A 14,848-nucleotide genomic window follows, 5' to 3' on the forward strand; every position below is an offset into this window, starting at 1 on the left:
TAACTGACAAGTGTGCACAATAAAAATGTTTGGAAATGGCTGGGCATGAATGTAAGGAAATACATCAACTGAAGACCTTTCAGTATTTGAGAACTGTATTATCGTCCTCTAATAATCCATTTGCAAGAAAGTTTTAACAAACTATTATTTTGCATTACCTAATATTTTCGTTGACCTCTTCTTTATCACTACCAGGAGGTCATAGGTAACCCAAAAGCACCAAACAGTGAACAGCTGTGGTGCTCACCACATAGGAATAGGGTCACAATATTTCATGGGGTAGCTAAAATATCAATAAGACAATAAAGGATCTTTTTGCCCCTGCCACAGATGATGCAGCCGGAAATGACCCTCCCTAGGTACAGAAGCAAGTTAATTCATCAATAACTTCTTAGGACCCTCAAATCTATCAGCCAATGAAATTTTATATAGAAAAGAAAACTTTACATGTTCCATTTGCTTTCATAAAATTGCAATAGAAAAGTTTGTTCTCTGACACAGACCTAAACCAATTCACATGTTGTAAATATAAATATAATGTGGGAGGGAATTAACTCCTGCAAAGGCCCAGAGTTCCTGAATAAATTAGATACCAATTAAATTTTTTTATAGGAGCAATATACTTACTAGGAATCACTAAAGGTTCCTATATATGTCCTGTGATTTGCACATGGTGTTCTACACTTTGCCAACTTTCAGAAACATTCATTCAAATTGCAAAAGAGCTGGTACTCCGCCAGCACTTCAAGGGCTGAACTGGCATGTTGAAAGTCAATAAGGAAGCAGACCTCACCAAGTGCTTGCCTGCTCTTCCAAAGCAAGCCTCTTCTAGAAGAAGAAAAGCAAGGGTTTTCAAAAGAGGGGAAACCAGAAGAGAAGTGAAAAGGAGACGAAGAAGAAGAGGGCAAAAACGAGAAGAAAATAAAGGTGCTTTCATATTTTCAGTTGCAACAGTGGCCACCATTGACTTAATTGGTATTCATCTGAGAGAGAGAGAAAAAAAACACTCAAGGAAACCAATTGAAAATTATAAAAGAAAATAAAGGTCTGTTTTTGTCTTGAATGTTGGGTTCTGTGTTGTTTTGACTGTGGAGCACAGTGAATCAGATTTATAATGTGACTCTGCCCCTCACCCCCCTCCTTTGAAAACAAAAAGACTCTTTGTCTAGTCTTCAAATATTCAGTGATTGGTGGCATTTCGTGGTAGCCTGGCATCTCAATCCCTCATCTTTCCTCATTTCACTGCTGTGTCTTGTGATGTTGCATATGTGTTTATGTGTAGGGGGAAGGGAGGGAGCCTTACTTATCTCTAAGAGGGGTCACGCTACTCCATGGCTGTACTTGGAGATGTCTCTGTGTTCCGTCTCATTGTGATCTCTTGTTCCAATGTACTACCCAGAGATAAACCTCTGCTCACTTATCCTCACATCTGTCAAACTAGATTCTTCGTAGAATTGTGTTGTCCTTTGGTTGAATGCTTTTATTCCCCCTTAATGGCAAGGGGGGGGGGTGGACCTTTTTGTGTTTATTTATTGAATAGCTATGCTTGTGCCTTTTATCCTTCTTAAACTAAAACTGCAGCGAAATTTTATTTTAAAAAATCAATTTTCATACTGGCCCCATAGTTCACAAACTTGAAGAACTGGGGAGAAAGAAAACTGTGTAAGACTGTTTTTTAAACAAAATACATACACCCTACAGTTTTAGGTAATATGGAAGAAGGTTATTTGTAAGTAAAACTTGACTATGTAAAAATAGTCTGCCTCCCTTAAATGCTACAACTCTGAACTGAATCCCTTTTCTTCTCCACCTTCTTTCAAAAACTGTGAAACTAATAATGCATCAGGCCACTGATACCTAAACTACTGTAATTCACAGCTGTTAGGTCTCCCATTTCTCTCCCATTCTCTGCCCTATGAAATTACATCGAGCTTTGGATGCAGTCTTGCCTTGAGGCGAAAAGAATGATACCTGCTAAATACAATAATTCCTCCAGGTCCTTCCCTGGCCTGTGCTTTTATGAAATGGAATTATGCTGTTCAAATGTATCCTTGTTCTTATAACTCCATTTAGGTACTCTGAATGACCTTACGATTTTGTGCTTTGCTGGCTCCAAGCAATTCTCAATTAAAATTCCCTATCCCGTTTCAATCTTGCTAATAACCCACAAAGCAGTTATTCTTTTGTATAGTCCCCCACCCATCAGAATCTTCTAGGTGTTGCAAACATTCATGGAGGAGCCAACGGAGAATTTAAAAGCTGTTATTTAAAGGGATGTTTGTGTTTGTAGATTATAGTTCTCATGTAGATATATTGTTAGGAAGTTAAAATTCATGGGGTTAATAATGGCGTGTGCTGATGATAACAATAATAAAAAGGAGGGAAGGCACTTGCCAATGGCAGGACTCAATAATCATACTACTCATAATGGCTGACCTCAGCAGCAGAGCCAAAAATTGAACATGAAACTTAAATGACGTTTTTTAATCCTAAAAGTGATCCCTTTAAGTTAAGGCACCGTGTTTGTGGGCTTTGGTGGTGGTGTTAGGTACACTCTAAAAAAATTTAAGAATGCTGCACACATTCATTAGCACTTACTGTTAAATACACAGTTCAAATGATGATTAACAAAATGGGCAGAATCAAATTCTTATTAACATTATGGATTCTGGAGCTAGACTGCCCAGTTGGAATTCTAGCTCCACCAGTTACTGTGATCTTGAGCAAGGTACTTCCGTCCTAGAAAGTGAAAATCAAGTATATCTACTCTTAGTTTTGTTGTAAGGATTATGAACATTATGCATTTACCTACTTCTTGGCACGTATAAATATGAACTACTATTATTACCAGAGCATCTTTGAACTATGTCAGCCTAAAATATTCACATGGATCATGGTAGAATGAAGAACATTCCACATTTCCTCCTTGGGCCAATACAATTAGTATTCCTCAAAGAGTAATCTGGCTCTCTGTTAAAGGAAACATGATATATCTCTCATTCTATCTACCACCGGAAGTGAAATCCAAGTTCATCTTTGTTTATCATTGTTGAGAAAGATATGACACCAACATTCAGGCAATTAAAGAACAGGATGGGAGTGTGACTTGTTCAAATAGATCTGAGGTTCTTTCCTGAATTAGTCTCTTAAGATTTTTTTTTCCACAAAAATATTTCATTGTGGAATAAGACTTGGAGTGTTTTCTTCCCAAGTCTTAACAAATGCTTACAAACTCTTGGTATGTGCCAAATTGATTAATTTGAATATAAACCTATTCCCATATTTCATTTAATGAAAGCATTATTGTTGATAATTTGTGATCACTTAATATATGTACAATGTGGTGAGCATTATTATGGCAGTCACATTGAACCTAATAATAATTGATGGCACACTATTGGGTGATTTTTATAATCAAATAAATTCTAATGAATGCCATTCCATTTTATGAAGTCTGGAAAAAGGTAAAAATCCGTTTATTGCCAAACCAGGAGAGTCATATTAATCAGTATTTCTATGCTTACCAATATAATGTTAAGGGATATTTATTAATGTTTTATAATATTAAATTATGTACAGGATTGTTTCTGTGTTGTGTACCTTTTATACTCGAATTCTTTGAACTTATAATGGACTCCAGATATTTACGGTGATTTGCTACTCAAGAGCATATTTTGTTAAGTCAAAGCATCCTATTATTTGATCATTCTAGAACAATCGGCTGCCTGAGCTAATCTTACTCAGTGTAACTAGCAGCTGTGGGTTTGTTGGGATTTTTTTTTTAATGTAATAGAGTGTATTTCCAATCATTCATTATCCTGTTTTTTTTCAGATGATATTTTAGTAGATTTCTGGAGTATCAAATAACTATTCATTACACTGGATTCATTTCTCTCTCTTTTTGGCCATTGCAGGTGAAAGTAGGGGAGAAAAGTTAGGAGACTCATTGCAAGATTTATACAGGGCATTGGAGCAAGCCAGTCTGTCACCACTGGGAGAACATCGCATTTCAACCAAGATGGAATACAAGCTATCATTCATAAAGAGATGTAATGATCCTGTGATGAATGAAAAACTGCACAGGCTGCGAATTCTCAAAAGCACTTTAAAGGTAAGATAGGAAATGGAAGGAGACATTTCTTTCAAGAGATTCCTTCCTGAATTCAAAGGTGATTACCAGACACACTAGATGAAGAAATAGAAAATGGGAAGGGAGGCGGGGAATAGATACATAGGAAGAAGCTGAAGCTAAGCTGTTCTTTTAGTAAAGAGGAAATAATCTAAACTTTTCATTAGCATCTCTAAGAACTGACTAAATGTTATGTGACTTCGTTCTAGGAGAATGTGATTCATCATTTTTTCCAAAACTGCGAGACTGGTATTATTACTGCCTTTCGTTTTCCTGAGACAAATGCGCCATGTAGTATAAGTGATATAACTATTAGAAGAACACAGAATGCGTGCGGAACACAGTAGTGGGTGCTAAAACGGTGTATGATAGTTTAGGACAATTTCCTGAAGCTATAGTGATTCATGCTCTCTGTAGAGATTCTATAATTGTTCTCTTTACACTATCAGTTCCCAATTCCCATGTTATTTTCCTAGTATACATTTCCACAAGTTCTTACATTGTCTCTGGGCTTATTATTATGCCACCCACCAGTTGGGGAGGAGGTGCGGAGGAGAGGGGAGCAGAGAGGCAGGAAGTCCAAGGAGGCAAAAAAATGAACATTCTCAGCGGGGGGGGGGGGGGGGGGGGGGTGTTTAGAGAACTATCCTACAGACAAAAGGGCTTTTTTGGGGAATATTTCAGATAAATAGTATGTTGCTGAGGTTTTGTGATTTTGAAATGTAGATGAGTAACAAAAAGATAAAATAGAAAATGCATTATTTGAAAACATTTCCTGTAGCAGGCAGTCAAGTTCTCAGTCAATTAGCTTTCAATTGGTATTCATGCAAATGCTATCACAAATCCGTGGGACAACCTCATGACCAATTTTTTAAGTTTGTTGTTGTTGTTGTTGTTGTTGTTGTTATAGGTTTTTTAAAAAGAGCTATAATATTTGTAAGAATAATTCTGGTGACCAATCCTACTCCAAAGATATCTTTACCTTTTCACCTTCCAGACCCACCCTCTACCCCTCACCGTACATTCATATCTAAACTGCCTGGTCAGAACAGCTGGCAGGCACTTGGAAGCAGGTCAGACTCACATACTTTAGAGACTTGCTTCTGTCCCTCTTCCTCTCAGCCTCTCACCCCTATCTTTGACGCTCTGTAGATCCCCTCCCACCAAAAAAAGAGTATTTTCCATTCAGTGAGTATTGATGAGTCACCAGCTATGTGATGCTGTGCTCTGCTCTCTGGAGGCAAAGAAATATGATTTTAAAAAAACAAAAAAAAAACACTGTATGGAAATGCCCCTCTGAAGATGACTTGACTTGGGGTGGTGGGCACACAAGGCAATATACAGATGATGTGTCGTAGAATTGCACACATGAAACCTGTATGATCTTTTTTAATTTTTTTAATTTCTTTCTTGATTAAGGTATCACATATTTGTCCTTATTCCCCCATTCCCATCCCAAACCCCTCCCCATGCATGCCCCCATCCCCCTGTTGTCCGTGACCACTGGTTAGGCTCATATGCATGCATACAAGTCCTTTGGTTGATCTCTCCACTTGTCCCCATGATCTTATTAACCAATGTCACTCCAATAAATTTAATTTTTATAAAAGAAAAGAATGCCCCTTATTGGTTAAAAAAACAAACTACAGAGCCCTACACTTTTCAGTGCAGGGAAATGCACAGGAAATGGAAATTTCCCATTTGAGAAAGACAACTGCCCAAGCAACCCTGGGTATGTGGTTCCTGCAATTGTAACAGGCCCCTCACCAAGCACAGGGGGACACAGAACATCCTTGGTCAGAGCCCTCCTGTCTCTGTCAGGCCCCAAGGACCGGAACAACTGCTTGGTTGTGGCTAGTCCAGAGTGAGCTTTCCCCCTTCTTGCAGAACATTCCCTAGATTTCCCAATTCCTTCCTTGGACCCATAACACATAGGAACTGACCACCTAGCAGGAGAGAAAGGACAGTTTCAAATTAATTCAAAACAAAATGTGGTAAGTCCACTCAATGGCAGCGATAAAGTGTTATGGGAAAATCAATGAGGGAGGGAACATTTTTTCCAACTGTTGAAGGAAGACTTTAGGAAATGAGAGGCATTTGAACTGGACCTTACATGACGAGGAAGGTTCCCATATGTACAGATGATAAATGAGGAAAAATAAACCACAGAGAATAGGCAATACAGGGCACATACCTTTGGGGGTAGAAAAAAGCACACTAGAATTTTAGTCTAAATAACTGAGTGTGGATATACCAGAGCCATTTCTTATGGGCTTTTTAATTTTTTGCCTATTAACTTGTTATCTTAAACTTGAACATAAGTTTGTCCACATCTTAACTTTTGAATCCTTTTGCTTTTCAGGCCAGAGAAGGGGAAGTGGCCATTATTGATAAAGTCCTAGACAATCCAGACTTGACATCTAAAGAATTCCAACAGTGGAAGCAGATGTACCTCGATCTTTTCTTGGATATCTGTCAAAACACCACCTCAAATGACCCATTAAGTATTTCTTCTGACGTAGATATAATCACTTCCTCTCTCACACACACTCATTCCTACATTGAAACGCATGTGTAAGTGTATTCTGTCCTCAGTCCATCTGGTACCTTCGGGTACTTGGAACAAGTATATAAGGTAGTTTTTCTGTCAGTGTGTGGGACACTTGACAAGCTATACTTCAGTGTTTCCAAACTATTTGAAACATACCATATATGGTCATAATACCATTGTCTTTAATGAGCATTTGTATATTTTATATGCAATTAGTGCTCAGCTTATGTTTACCATGTGCAAAAACAACTGTCTTCAATGGTTTAAAATGAACTTTTGCAGACTATCCTGAAGACAGATGGCGTTCAAGTAGAAAAATACAAAATGGCGGTTTTCTATCTTAAGGTCATCTTTTCTCCCTTTCAGTTAATTTTATATAAATAAGACTTCAAAAGTGAATCCACATTTTTTCAGGTGCAGACATCCTTGTGGGTGGGAAAGAATTTAAACCTTTTTTATATTTATTAAAATGTTCTGAGGATTTTCTTAAACATTGCACAAAGTAAGCTGTAGTTTTATTTTTGTGAAATGTAGACGCGCCTAAAAGAGTTAAAGCAAACAAGAAGAGCATCAACATAAGAAAAGTTCAGGTATCTAATATTCGTCTTAATAGTCTATTAACTTGTGAAAGCTGGTTAATGGGGATACTATTCCAAATCTATGGGGACACTTAACGGTGTATCAGGGCAAAGCTTTGTAAGATGTTTTTGTAACAAAGACCAAAATTGAAGATAGAGCTGCTTTATTTTCTTGGTTTAAATCTTCCTTTATTTTTGTAGTGATGATATGCTGATTGTGTACAGAGGAATTTGAGAGTGGATTTTTTAAAACACACTTAACTCACCCAGAAAGGCAGCTAACAGGTATATATACAAAATCTCGGCCCAAACTCGTGCTTTTAAACTGCAACTCTTAAAAAACAAAAAACAAAAAAAAAACAAAAAAAAAACTACAAGGTCTAAACGGAAATTAACCAACTATCCAGTTCATTTCCAATTTTCCCACTAGCCCACTGATGAAACTTATGGAGTTCTACTTCAGGCAGGGAAATAAAATATGTGTAATTACAGGTGGATGTGTGTTATAATATAGAAAACAATATTGCAAAATAAAACTGTACCTCTCTCCCGAGGAGCAAGAGGATGATGGCCATTCAGAGTTCTTTTACCTTGCATTATATGAGAGAAACAATTTCTAGAGCTTTCTCCTGGCTTCGTGAATTGTTCTATAAAGTGGATGAAGTCTATGAAAACGTCCTCCTCATATATTTCCACTTACTGAGCATCTCGTTTTTTAAAAGTGATCCCAGCATGACAGTGACTGTGCTGCTTTTTAGTGTCTGGCTGCATAACGTACAAGTCCCAATTTGCTGTTTTTTCGGGAGGAGAAAGGAAACCTCCTTTTCTATATCCTAAACTCTACTTCTAATCAGCTTTCTACTGTTGCCTGTCCAGCTCAGTGAATGTACTTTCATCTCTAAGAGTTCAGATATATGCCAGTGAATATTTTTTTTTATTTTTTTATTTTTTTTGCTGTCGAGGAAAAAGTTAAAAAAAAAAAAAAAAAAAAAAAAAAAAAACAACTCCACAGCGGGGATCGTTTTTCTTTGCTTTTGAAACCACCATGGAATCACTATCGTTTTGCAGACTTTGCACAACTGTACAGGAAAGTGGCCTTTCTTCAGCACATTTTCAGTAATCCTATCTATATTTAGTCAAAATGGATGAGAAATCACGTATTCATGTTTGTATGGAATTTTGGGTCCAGTGTAATATTTTTATCATTTAAAAAACCTCTTTGTAAAAACATTTATTTACTGCATGGATATTGACACACATTTGTGGGATTTTGTATATGTAAAACAAACAAACAAAAAAACCTCTTGTCCTAAAATGAAGTGTGCTTGTTACAGGTATTTAGACTTGTTGATGTTTACTAGACTAAATGTGTACATTCGCTTAAAAATATCTGTACCTGATGGATGTGTCACAAATACAGGGGCCATGGTGTGCCCTGTAGACAGCAAGCAGTTGATGGAAAGACTAGCTGTGTTGCTACAAAGCAGCTTTTCCTTATGTAAAGTCAGCTGTGTTGTTTTCCATGGTAAAATTCAACTAATGAATTTTCAAAGACTTGTGGCTAGCCTAGCATGAAAGAGACCTTTTAACACTATATCTCTGTACATTTTATTGCATTAGTTTCAAATCTAGGAGAGAGGCAGCGCTGTAAACTGAAGTCAAATAAATTCAGCTCTTACTGAATCCTTATAAGGCACCTGCTTTATTCAGAGTCCTCGCCATATTTCTTTGTCTTGCAATCATACAGCCACCAGCCCTTCCTTCCCCCAACTTCTTCTCCCCCATCCCCAGTTATGAGTTCTGACTTTGCCACTTCACCGGTGGTACAAGCCAGAAGTATCTGTTCCATATGCAAGCATCTTCTCTGAACCCCTGTAGAATCAAGCTGGTTTCCCGTTTCCTTGATGCAAACTGGGACATGTCACCTACTCCTCTTTCTTTCTCTGTGAGTCTTTGGGGAAATTAGGTGGGGCGAGGGGGCACAAAAATAAATTGTATTTTTAAAACATAACCTACAGCATGTCTTCAGAATGAACATTTAAAAAGGATGAAAGAGCCAAAACTGGTTTGGCTCAGTGGATAGAGCATCGGCCTGGGGATGAAGGGTCCCAGGTTCGATTCCGGTCAAGGGCATGTACCTTGGTTGCGGGCACATCCCCAGTAGGGGGTGTGCAAGAGGCAACTGATTGATGATTCTCTCTCATCAGTGTTTCTGACTCTCTATCCCTCTCTCTTCCTCTCTGTGAAAAATCAATAAAATATATATTTAAAAAGGATGAAAGAAATAAAAGTTTCGTTTTTGTTAGATGTTCCACTTAACCAAGGAGTCTGATTATTATGGCTAAGTGTTGCTGAAATAAAACTTAAAAGCAATGAACTGCCTAAATTCAGCACAAAGGCAGGCAAGGGGTAAGTAAGGATGAAGGACAGAAAACAAGTAAGCCAGGTTGTTTCTATAAAAAATAAAATAAAAGGTGCTTTCTTAGAGATCATTTTCCCCTCTCAGTTCCATGTTTATATGAAACTAGAGCAGAACCAGGGTTCTAGACCATAAAATCATATTTCTCCCTATTTAACCAAGGCACTTTCCCTTCACTGTTCATTCAGATAATGCCATTTTCTTGGACTATTACAGCCTTTATAATTATTTTCTGGGTCTTCTTATAGTCCCCTTTTTTGGCAATCTGTTAGGCACAAATGTAATCACTAGTTAGCACCCAGGAAAACCCTTAACTAAGAGAAGACAAATAGGATCATATTTTAGTTCGGAAAGCCCATCCCTGGCCCAGCATCATGAGAATTTCGAGAAATCACTAGCTCCCTGAAGCTGGTTCACATGCCCTTCATTATGACGTCTCCTGTCTCCCCTTCTCAGCTTAAAGGGAACTGCTCCTCTTTGGCCAAACCCCCTTTTGCCTCCTGAACCTTCAGATGCCACTCAGTGTCCAGAGTCCCATCCTTAGGAAAAGCCCACTCGTGGCTCAGTAAACCTGCTCCGACACAACCTCCTCCTCCTTGGATCTGAGATGGCACTAACCCCTTAAGCCTGACACTAAATCTGGAGCATCTCCAGCCTCTCCCTCTGTCTCATCATCAGCACCCTCAGGGAGCTGCAGCACCGCGCACTGCAGGCCGCTCCAGGCCCAGGGCAGCGCGCAGTCGATGTCCTCCCAGCGGTCAAGGTCGAGGTCATAGCCCACCACGTTGCGGGTGGGCACCTGGCGCGAGTCCCGCCACTTGACGCCGCCCAGCAGCAGCGCCGTCTCCTCCACCACCGCCAGCCCGTAGCAGAAGCGATCATAGGGCAGCGGCCGCAGCCGAGTCCACTGATCGGCGCCGGGGTCGTAACGCTCGATCTCCGAGAAGGGCTCGTAGTGCCCCAGGAAGGCGAACACGGCGCCCCGGAGCGCGGCCATATGATGCCCGAAGCGGGCCGTGCCCATGGGCGCCCTCTTGCTCCAGGCCCGGTTCCCGGGGCCCAGGGAGTACACGTCCCTCAAGCTGCTCGCGCCGCCCTCGCCCCTCCCCGCCTTGCCCCCGGAGATGTACACGATCCCGAGGTCCCCCACGACCCCCGCGTGGCCGTGCAGGGCCCGCGGCAGCGCCGCGGCCTGGGTCCAGCGGTCCCGGCGCAGGTCGTACATCTCCACCGAGGCCAACGCCTCGCCGCCCGCGCCCAGACCCCCGACGGCCAGCAGCCCCCCGCCCGCCGCGCCGCACCAGAAATGTGCCCGCGCCTCCCGCATCGCGGGCACCGCTGTCCAAGTGTGGAAGCGCGGGTCATAACGGTGCACGAGGGCCGTGACCTCCCGCGGGCCGTCGGCCTTCGGGGAGGAGGCCCCTCCACCGGAAGGGCTCTCCCCGCCCAGGACGAACAGGAAGTTGCCGATCGTGCACACGCTGTGCCCCACAAGCGGCGCGGGGAGCCGCGTGAGGCTGTGCCAGCGGTGGTTGTACACGTCGAAGGCCACCACATCCTGGGTGAGCTCCCACTCCTCCTCCTCTGCCTCCTCCGCCTGCTCTTCCTCCTCCTCCTCTGGTTCCACTGCGGCTGCCCTACCCCTGGCCGCCCCTCGGGGGACCATGACCATGACCATGACCTCTTCGGTCACCGCCTCCCGCGCCCGGCGCCCCCCGACCAGGAGGATGCGGGTCTGCGGACTCCGCACGCTGGTCTGCTCGCCCTGCAGCAGCGGCTGGCGGGAGGGCGTGGAATGGTACGTGAGCGCCTGGATGATGAGGCCTTTGACCCGGGTGGGCAGTGCCAGGCCAGAGCCCGAGTACAGGGGCCGCAGCGCGTCTGCGGGGACCAGGCCGAAGCGGACGCGCTCCAGCAGCGCGGCACAGTGGGCCTGGCGCTCGGCCGCGGGCTCCTGGCGCAGCCAGGCCAGCGCCAGGCCCAGCAGCCGGGCCTCGGGCACCCGCGCCAGGTCAGGGGCCCCCAGCACGGCCCTCAGGGACCCGGGGTTGAGCTCCAGCAGCCCCGTGGGGCCTGCGCCCCGGGCCAGCAGCTGGCGCAGGTAGCGCGCGATGTAGCGCTCGGCCGCGGCCAGGGTGGACGCCAGGCCGAAGCGCGCGGCCACGTTGGCCGCGAAGCAGCAGTTGTCCGGCGCCAGCAGGCGCTCCAGGTAGCGGCCGCACAGCGCCAGGGCCCCGGGGACCTGCAGGTAGCTGGCGGCCTCCAGCGTGTCCTCCACGGTGTCCAGGGAGAGCGGCAGCCAGGCAGTGTAGATGAAGTCCAGCAGGCGCTGCAGGGCGGCCGCCGAGGGCACGTGCAGGTGGATCACGCGCGCCTGGGACTCCCGCGTGTGACTCTTGAACAGGGCCCTGAAGTAGTCGCTGGAGCAGGCCAGCAGGGACCGGTGCACCGGGAACTCGCTGCCCTGGGCCTCCAAGGTCACGTCGCACAAGAAGCCCTCGGCGCGCAGGGCCTGGTAGCCGGTGAGCAGCGCGCCGCCATGCGCTTTGCAGTAAGACAGGAAGTAGCTCATGGTGCCCGGGGTGGGGGCTGGGGCATCCTGGGGCCCCACCAGCGAGCCTCAGGGGCCCAAGTTTGTCCTGCTCAGCTTAAATCCTTAAATCCTTCATCCAGATTCGTAGATCTTCCCCGATCCCTCTCAGAGCCAATTGGGTCCAGACCGGCTTCCAGAAGCCCCTAGTGGTGGGGGGCGCGGAGGGTTCCCGGAGGTGCAGGGGTCGGCTTGCGCGGCTTCCCAGGCTGCCAGGGCATTGCCCAAAGCCCCCACGCCGGCCCGGGTTGGGGAGCCCACACCTGCGCGCCGGGGGCCGCAGCTGCCGCGCACCATCACCTGGAAGGGCCTTGCTGCGAGCGGACCTGCTCCCGGGGGTACCGGACCTCCGACGGCTCCGATGCGCGGATGTTGCCCGCCTCGGGGCGTCCGGGAGTACGAGACGAGGGCTCTGACCTCCCGAGGGCGGATGAAGAGGACCGGTTCTGCGGGCATCTGAGAGGGCAGGGGACAACTGGCTATGGGGCGGGGGCAGGGGGTGGTGGGGAGCCTGTTCCGCGCAGAGGATCAAATCAAAGCCTAGGGGATTAGGGAGGAGGGGGGTGCGGGTCAGCGCGGCCAGTCGGAGGCGTGATTGGGTGCTGCTCATAACAGGCCGGTAGCTCATCACGACAAGAATAGCGCGGCCGCGGCCTCCCCCGCCCCCCGCCCCGCGCCCGGGCTGCTGGCCGCGGACCGAGAGAGCCGGGGATCCGGGAGGAAGCGGCCGGGCCCAGGACCTCTTCCCCGGGACCTCTCCCCCGCTGCTCCCAGAGCCTCTGATCTCCAGGGGTCCCTGGATCTCGGCTGGGGGTATAGGAGAAGCTCTCACGGGAGAGGCTCAGGCCATCCAGGGTCCCTATGGGGAGGGGCGGCCCGCTGGGCTGGAGGAGCGTCCACCCCGCGGTGTCCGGGAAGGAAGCCTCTGGCTCCCAAGTTTGTGCTTTCATCCGGCAAGAGCGAGGATTAAGAGGCGATTTTGCGAGTTGACACCCTGGAGCCCAGGGTGCTCAGAGGAGCCGCTGGCGGGAACCCCGCCCGGAGGAATCTGAGCTCCCAGCTGGCGGCGCTAGGTAACCCTCACCTGCACTCAGCTTGCCCCTCACCTGCACTCAGTTTGCAAGGCTCAATGCTTTTCCTGCTGGTCTCACATTTTGCATGGGATTTGCTCCCATCCCGGCTTCCCTCCATGCTTCCTTTTCTCGGACCCTGCCCGACCCATCCCTTGACAGAGTGGACAAGGAAATTATAGCTGACTTGAGTTGTCTGCCTTCGAATGACCACTCGCTTTAAGAAAACGATTCCTGAATAAATCAGCTTCTCTCCTTGGTTTTCCAGGCTCTGGTCTAATTACTGCCGCCTGTTCCATCTTCAAGGCCATGATGAGATGATGGACAGGAACGCTGCTAAGCTCCGGAGAGGCTGGAGTTTCCTAGCCCCCGCCCCCTCCTCCATGAAGTGATTTTTATAAGATGCACCCAGCAGAGAAGGGATGGCTAAGACCACCCCAACCTTGAGACATTAGGAAAACATTTCTCCCGTCTCCTTCATTCTGCTCTTAAATACGTAAATAATCGCTATCACTTTCCTTGGCTGGTGTGGAGGCTACTCTGTGTTTTTATTTCATCTCGAATGAATTTTTCTATTTTGTAATGCAACCCCTCCGGCCATCTGGGAACCTTTTGAGGGTATTAACTTGCGTTTCTAACAGCTGGGGTTCTGTTTCATAGGGAAAAAACAACACAAGGATGGATAAAATGTTATCACTATTTACCTGATACGCATTAGTACTTACAAGGTCTCTAATTAGAAATAATCCTAGCCGAAACCGGTTTGGCTCAGTGGTAGAGCATCGGTCTGCGGACTGAAAGGTCCCAGGTTCGATTCCGGTCAAGGGCATGTACCTTGGTTGCGGGCACATCCCTGGTAGGGGGTGTGCAAGAGGCAGCTGGTTGATGTTTCTCTCTCATCGATGTTTCTAGCTCTCTATCCCTCTCTCCTCCTCTCTATAAAAAAATCAATAAAATATATTTTTTTTAAAAAGAAATAATCCTGGAAGTGCATAAAGATATTAGTAGAAGCATTTTGCTTCCTTGTCAAATATGGAACTACTTTGTGACTTAAAAATATCCAAATTATAAAATGCAAGTTGGGGGCTCCGGTTAAGGGCTTGCTTCAAATTCCAGAGGCTAAAAGTGCTCCGATTACTAATGTTAGCGCTCAGATAGGTTTATGGTTGATTTTTCCTTTTTAAGTACTAAAAGTTGTATTTCAAAAATAAAATACCAATATGATTCACTGTGCACAGACCTATCTAAATGGTGAAATTAAATGGCCTTTCCTCAACCTAATAGAAATTTGCTAGAAAGAATCTTTGAGATCCTTTAGCCAAACCCTCTCCCTTTATGCCACAATTTCTTGTTTTTCTTTCTAAATAAATGTGACAAATGAGCCCCAGAGGGAGGACAGTTTGTCGGGGTGACTTGGATATTGAGTTCCGAAGTCTGGACCTGTATCCATTGCTCCCTGCCCACCACATTATGTGATCTCGTGTATGATAAAAATAGTGCAGCACGATTTA

General features: G+C 45.2%; 2 protein-coding genes across 5 annotated transcripts in view; one reads left to right on the forward strand and one right to left on the reverse strand.

Annotated features, from left to right (window-relative positions):
• CNKSR2 (connector enhancer of kinase suppressor of Ras 2) overlaps positions 1-6,819 on the forward strand; it is a 236,281-nt gene extending 229,462 nt beyond the window's left edge. For all 4 annotated transcript variants that reach the window (XM_036439617.2, XM_036439619.2, XM_036439616.2 and 1 more), the window contains 2 exons: positions 3,915-4,111; positions 6,492-6,819. In XM_036439617.2, coding sequence (XP_036295510.1) covers positions 3,915-4,111; positions 6,492-6,707 — 413 coding nt within the window. In that variant the 3' untranslated portion in view covers positions 6,708-6,819. The remainder of the gene's footprint in view (positions 1-3,914; positions 4,112-6,491) is intronic.
• A 2,709-nt stretch (positions 6,820-9,528) lies between these two features.
• KLHL34 (kelch like family member 34) lies at positions 9,529-12,825 on the reverse strand. Its single transcript, XM_036439753.2, has one exon. It carries the CDS (start codon positions 12,247-12,249, stop codon positions 10,291-10,293), a length of 1,959 nt encoding a protein of 652 aa, XP_036295646.1. The 5' UTR covers positions 12,250-12,825; the 3' UTR covers positions 9,529-10,290.
• Between the last annotated feature and the right edge of the window lie 2,023 nt (positions 12,826-14,848).

The sequence above is a fragment of the Pipistrellus kuhlii genome, unplaced genomic scaffold (assembly GCF_014108245.1).
Source record: "Pipistrellus kuhlii isolate mPipKuh1 unplaced genomic scaffold, mPipKuh1.p scaffold_m20_p_16, whole genome shotgun sequence".
In the NCBI taxonomy this organism is placed as follows: Eukaryota; Metazoa; Chordata; class Mammalia; order Chiroptera; family Vespertilionidae; genus Pipistrellus; species Pipistrellus kuhlii.

Bases quoted from the DNA above. Each gene is read 5' to 3' on its own strand.
- KLHL34 (XM_036439753.2), bottom strand. From the start codon at position 12,249: ATGAGCTACTTCCTGTCTTACTGCAAAGCGCATGGCGGCGCGCTGCTC.